General features: G+C 34.3%; 1 protein-coding gene across 2 annotated transcripts in view; it reads right to left on the bottom strand.

Moving 5' to 3' along the window:
- ZNF407 (zinc finger protein 407) overlaps nt 1-7114 on the bottom strand; it is a 341301-nt gene that overhangs the window by 296729 nt on the left and 37458 nt on the right. For both annotated transcript variants that reach the window (XM_069853279.1, XM_069853278.1), the window contains exon 3: nt 6369-6483. In XM_069853279.1, coding sequence (XP_069709380.1) covers nt 6369-6483 — 115 coding nt within the window. The remainder of the gene's footprint in view (nt 1-6368; nt 6484-7114) is intronic.

Below are 7114 nucleotides of genomic sequence, written 5' to 3'. Positions count from 1 at the left end.
ACAAAATGGTAACCAAGCAAAGCTCCTTCCCTGTCAGTACCAACCACCTGCAACGACAACCCTCAGGCTCCCTTCTTCTCATAGTTAACAAAACCAAGTCAACATTTTTGCGCTCTCCTGTCAACAGACTGCAATTTTCAACAGTATTTCTACACTTAGGCCAATCCTTTTGAACCATGGAGACCAAAGTCTCTTTTTCAGTAGGTATACTGAATTTTAGGATGCCACTTTCCTTAGCACCAAGTGTTAAACTCTAATTTTTGCACCATGGGCCTGTTTCCCATTAGTCGTAACTCCTGCCTTCTCAGGAAGGGCTCAAACCCTCCCTGTGCCGACACAGAAGGTGCTTGCTCTCAGATGACACATTGAGTGAGATGCCTGCGACCCAACAGAAATGCACAAATCTTGGATATCAGAGCAATCTGCAGTAAAATAAAAAATTTTAAATGTTTGTCTGTAAAAGCACAAGTTACACCTGCTACACGTATCATAGTCAGCCACATCATTGTACATCTTGATGTTTACCATTTGGAACTGCATTGAGCTGGACGGCATGCAGCACAGGTATTAATCTGAATTGCTATCTCCAGTTCAAATACAAGCATGCACTCCCACAAATATGCCCCTTATTTAACTTGTCTCTTCGGCAAGTACAACTATATCATGATTATAATCCAATTTACCATATAAATTCCTTAAAACACATTTTATTAAGAAACCTGGTCCTGACTTTTCTGGATCAACTGTAAAACCAGTCTCAACAGAAGAGTCCTTCTACCGCCTGCACCCGAGTTTCCCCCTCACTTGCTTTACCTCTAGCCAACCCAAGTCAGATTTACAGGCCAAGCGAGTCTTGCACAACACAGTGTAGAATCCATACCAATTGCATAAAGATGCTGGGAGCTTTACTGAACCAAAATAAATTGCTTCCATTTCAAGTAGTTTTCTTAAACAGCAAAAATAGAGACTATGTACTGAAAGTCAGGTTTGCAAATCTAATAAAATGATATATAACAGAACAAAAATTGGCAGGATAATATGACACATATGTTACCTTACTCCACATATTTTTCTAATATTCTCTGATTAATTTGTTTAAAAGTGTGTGCAAGTTTGGAAAGGTGCTATGTAAGTTCACCTCATTTTCTTTACTGAAGTAAACATAGATACAAGTGTGATAGGACAGAATGCAGAAAGAGAAACTCAGAATATCAGGATCTAGAACAGTCATTCCCCATGCACTTATCACTGATCTAAACAGCTGAAGCAAATACATATTTTTATGTGGACGCATCTGTAGGTACGATGTGTGTAATTAATTGTTCATTCAAAAATGGAATTTCATGATGCATTTGATGATTTAGTTATACAACAGTTTTAGTTCTCAAAGCTGACTAAAAATAGTGATTTTAATTTATTCCTGCTGCCTACAATTACCCATAACCATGTATTTTTAAATATTTCCAGCCTATAAAAATAACTAATTTTTGCCACTTGTGTTTATCTGCATTTAGACTTTGATTTGGATAAATTAAGCTCTCAAGTGTTCCTTGCTTTATGAAACTCTGCATGTTGTACACTTCAACACAAATAAATGACTTCTACCATTAGAGGTTTAAATAATGTAATGTATTTCATGCTCAGCCTGAAGCTGGATTCCAATGAAGTTGCTAATGCACGTAATGATTAAGTGTAACTCAAATACTAACTGTGTTGTTGAAAACATGACAGGCAATAATTTGGTCTATTATATTCTGCCATTTAATTGCCTAGTACAGACATTCTCTGACACGTTATGAAGCAATGATTTACAATTATTCAAGCTGCAAAGGTCAGAAAGTGACATTATAATCATCTACACAGAGATCCCTTCTAATGCACAAAAACTAGGTAATACTACACAAAAATAGTTTTACTAGAGTAACAACTTTCTATTTAAGATTTCCCAAACTGCACACATATAAATAATTAACTTACATTACAGTACATTAAGGCATCCTTGAAAGTATAATGTTTTTCCTGCTCCTACCAATACATTTATGAATAAGTCTTTTTTTGCTTGCTAAACGCAATCCAAAGAGCAAGCTTTCACTAGAAGTAGCCTGACATTAACAGTAATCAGTTAAAAAAATCTAAGATTTTTTAGAACACAACACAGAGGGGTGTACAGCAAACTTTTTTGAAGCAGCTAGTCAAAGCACACTCTTACTTATAAAGTATGAAGATCTGTTAGCCACTATACTCAACATAGGCCAGTATTTTTCTTTAGACATCTCAAAACAGCCACTGTGATTAAAATACTAAACTTTATACAGCTTAAGGTCTCTCCACTATTCTTAGCATTAACGAGAGCAGCAAACAGTGAAGCTATTTCCGTGATTAGGACAGGTAGCTCTCCTAAAAACCTGTTTGTACAAGCTTTTAAAATAACCAAATTTAGAAAAACACTTATGTAGCAGAATACCTTATAAGATCTCCAGAATTTATTGGGAAAAAGAGTTTCAAAGCAAATTGAGAACTGAGGAGCAGAAAGTGAAAAAAAAAATACCTCCATCCACCAAAAGACCAAAACAAAGCAAAAAAACCACAACAACAACAACAACAAAAATCACAAGAAATAACTACTTCAGCAAAATACAGGAAAAAAAAAAACCAACCTTTTCCACTCTCTCCAAATTCCTTTGTGTATAAAACACTTGCTTTTGTTCCTTAAAACACTTGACTGCTATATATGGAATAAACATAATAAAGCCATTGCTACAAATGTCCTTTCAATTTTTCCTAAGGTGGCAAAAATTGTTCATGTGCATGTTTTAAATACTGACAATTTTTCTAAAAATCCAAACCTACCTCATACCCATCTTCCTCGGCAGATTTTTAAGAAGTCATAAAGGAGAGAAAAAAAGAAAGAAGCAGCCACTTTTACGTGAAACATGTAACTACATCCCAAAAAAAAACCTGTTTCTGAAAGCAAAGGCAAGAAACAGGCAAAGGAATAGTAGATGCTTTTTTAAATCAAACATTACCTATAAATTCTGTTCAAATTCTCAAGTGCAGAACAATGCATTTTTCATGTTCTACCTGAGGCATAAAATTTGAAAAGTGCACAATAAGCCTTTTCACTGCATTTCAGCAGGCAAATGAAACAAAAATTTTAAATGCCGGCCAACCAAGATTTGCTCATCTAACCCGGGGTATCAGCCAATTTCAGAGTCAGACTTTCAAAAATTAAATTCAAACATGCAGCAGTTTGCTACCCGCAGAAAACAGATACTACCACTGAAATAATGGGATATATTTTACAGCCATGGGTATGGAAAAGAAAACAATTAACACACATCTGCGATAAGGAAATGAGTAGCAGACGGTTTATTCCAAATGTTAAAACATTAGCGGTGTCCAATTTCTGTCATGTATTTTCTGCTGTGCAGCTGAAGAAAAACAAACCCTGAACTTCAATTAAAAAAAAAATAAAACAACACAGGAAAATTACTGCCTTTTTCAACAACTAAGCGAATTATATATTGTGTACTTTGTATCATGTAAATATGAGGATCATTTGGAAAAGTGAGACACAGCAAACCCTTCCTAAAACACCAGCACAGATATAGCCTTTTGGGGTGATTTTAAGTTTGTCTGAAGAACAAAACCAAAAAGTGGTACTTCGACACCACACTATACCACGATGCTGCACTGACATTTCACCTTTAAGAAGTGCCCAAGCACATTCAAAAGCTTTTGAAACACAATTTATCCTCACAACTAGCAGAGGGCTTATTACTATGAATCTAAAAGTCAGAGGATAGAATATTAACTACTGTAGAAAAGAAAACATAGTGCAGGACCTTCTGTTTGTGACAAAATTACAGAGTTAATGTTCCTGAAAGATCACTTCACCTTTTAAAGCATGATTTTTAAAAAGGTAAAATTTATAGCAATTAAAACTAATGAAGAAATGCAGCATGAGCTGCTTATGTTCAGGAACTAATAGGTCCACTGAGCATTTCTAAGATTATTTAGCCATCAATGATAATGAATTGACATTGTCAGTGGTGTTAATGTACCAATGCTCTATAGTGCCACTAATCCGATAGCCAATCCTAGCAATTTTATTTTTTTTTGTGCTGCTACTTCATTTTTTTAACCTACACACTACCTAGTCCTTTCAGTTAAAATAGCAGAAATACAGCACAGGCTATTATACTTTTTTTCTCTTCTTCCACATTTAAGGATGGCACAGTCATTATTTGAACTACAGTTCAAACTGTCCTGTTCATTTCTTGTCTTCAAATCCTGCTCAATTCTTCAGGACTGTTAGCTACAGTATAAAAGTGTCTTTTCCAATTAAAACAGAGTTAATGTATAATTTTAAAAGTAGATTTTTGGTGCACATTAAGTAAAATGTGATGATTATTTAAACAGGTGTAGAAGTCAGATTTTTGTGAGCACAGAGTATTGTGGTGTATGTCTCTTCAGCTGTTTGTTTTGTCATATCTAAATAACACAAGCTCACATTGCTGATGAAAATTAGCTATAAAATACTACACAGAAATGGAAAATGCGTACCTGCTTGGCTACGAGGTATGACAGGTCAGCAACACACAGTAAGCAATCAGCTTAGCAAAGCAACTAACATCCAAGTCCACAGTTTAAATCACTCATACATGTTTTGCTCTCTCACATAACCATCGTGGGTTGCAGCTGAGAGTTGTGTCATTTCTAAGCCAGATTATAAGAACACATCAATCCCGAAGTGAAGAAATGACTTTTTGAAAAAATGAAGAACTGTGACAAGTCCTAATCATTCTAATTCTCTTTTTATAAAAGACACAGTATTAACTATTTTGAGATGTTTTTTACTTTTCCTTTCACGATAACAGTTAAATAACTTGACGATTTTTCTGTTTAAGTTAAAAGAGAATTGAATAAAGAACCATTGTCAAGTTTGTTGACAACTTCTAAAGAACAGAGCTTAGCCTTAGCTAAACAGTTTTGCAGATCTGTAGTTGTTAACTATCTTCAGTGCCAAATTCTCAGTATTTCATATACCAGAGGTAGTAAATAAGATTTTTCAAACAACATAAAATAGCCTACCACGCATAATGTTCTTTTTAAACATGCTGCAAAATAAAGAGTAGCACAAGTTATTCTGCTACTGATATTCAGTGGACTTAGAAATTAGGCTCATAAATTTTTATTTCTTGTTTCAAGAAGTCAGCAATTAATTTTCTTAAGTGAGCAAAAATATTCAAAGTATCTTATAATGCTGCATGCAAAATTATTTGAAAAACAGAGAGATAAAACAGTGACAATCACTCAGCTGCATCTTCAGCTGAAGATTCACTTGTCCTTTAAAATATGTAACTCACTTTGTCCTGCAGTAGATCGGTATACTAAGGCTAAAAAAAAACCTCCTACTGAATATTATCCCCAGGATCACACCACACCATTCATGTGTGCACTGCATCATCTAATTGAACCTGTGCTGTTCTACATATTAGCCCTAAGACTGCTATAGCAGGTTACATAGGTTTGAGTAAAATGTTTTTATATGATGCATATATTAGTTAATTTCTCCAGCATAATAACATTAAAATATATTTTTAATCAGAACTAGGGTATTAAAATCCAACTTTGAATGTCCTATGATGTACCATATATGCCATGGCATTTTAAAACCTTTTAAACATTTCTGCTAAATTAATTAGTTTTGCATTAAGGAGTCTCAATGCTTCCTATTAAATGCAACACATTTGAAGGACAATTAAACATTATGAACGATCCTTCTGAGGAAATAACGATTAAGTGAAAAAGAAAAACAAGATTTTTTGGGTAACAAACAAGAACACAAGTATACATAAAAGACTTCCATTTATTTATAAAGTCTTATGCCTGCAATATTTTAGATCCGTTTGTTTGAAAAAAGCAGTCTTCTGTTTTGTTTCCGTAAAGAATGAAAACCCTAATGGAGTCCAGAAATCTGTTAATGGTACTAAAATTATAACAGTATAGCAAAAGAAAAAACCCCACACAGTAAAGTCTATATTATATATTTTTTATGTCTTTAAATGGAATTTACAGTTCTCCCTGGCAATGTGAATGAACATCCTATAATTTAGTCAATTTACAGATTACAGGTTCAAATTGACCTTGTAGCCCATAAAATTGCTCATCTTCAGTGCCGGATTAGAAGTGGGAAAAGAATGTCATAACTGTATTTAAGGAATTTACCATAACAATGGAAAGGAGGATATGCATGCATAATTTTAGCCACTCTTGCTCACATCACAGTTTTCAATTCTGAAACAATGCGTATCCTGCACTCTCCTCCTGGTTAACCATGGTGGAGACTGTTTCAATTTACTCACCCACAGACATGACACTTGTATTCCCTCATCCCAAGGTGCCTCTTGACATGGTTCCTGGCATCTCCGAGCTGAGCTGTTGCAAAGTGGCATATCTTGCACTTGAATGGCTTTGATCCTAAGTAAAATTTAGCATAAGATATGAGTTGAATTAGAATAATGTATCACCCACAGTTAAAGAAATAAAAAAACCTAGGGGAAAAGAATAACCTTTAAAAAGGCCTAGCCCACATTTAACCTGTTTGAGATTTTTGCTTAACAAAAAAAAAGGACAGCGTACATAAATTTATAACTCCTAGGACACAGATAACATATACTATACATTACTCATTAAAGTTTCCTTAAGTACATGATCACGGAAACTAATCCGTTAACTTTAAATAATCATAGAATCATAGAATAACCAGGTTGGAAGAGACCCACTGGATCATCGAGTCCAACCATAACTTACTCTTTTTTATTATTACTTTAAAAACTCACAGAATATTAAAATGAGAAGACAATACAGTAGGTAGATAATTTTTCAACAAGATGGCAAAACTTGTTCTACACCTTTCCCCATCTTCAAATGCTGAAACTCAGGTGATGGTCTTAAAGTGGCTTGATGTTGGTGTAAACTGCAAAATCTACATGTTTTTTAAGAAAACATATTTAAAGTAAAGTAATTTTACAAGTCTTCTGACTTTGAATAGATTTCACATTAGCATTGGTATTTCAGATTTGTTCTGTCACACACAGAAAATGATTCA

This window comes from Phaenicophaeus curvirostris, chromosome 3, assembly GCF_032191515.1.
Source record: "Phaenicophaeus curvirostris isolate KB17595 chromosome 3, BPBGC_Pcur_1.0, whole genome shotgun sequence".
Lineage (NCBI taxonomy): Eukaryota > Metazoa > Chordata > Aves > Cuculiformes > Cuculidae > Phaenicophaeus > Phaenicophaeus curvirostris.
The sequence above is the reverse complement of the archived record's forward strand: the minus strand, read 5'-3'. Positions and strand labels throughout refer to the sequence as shown.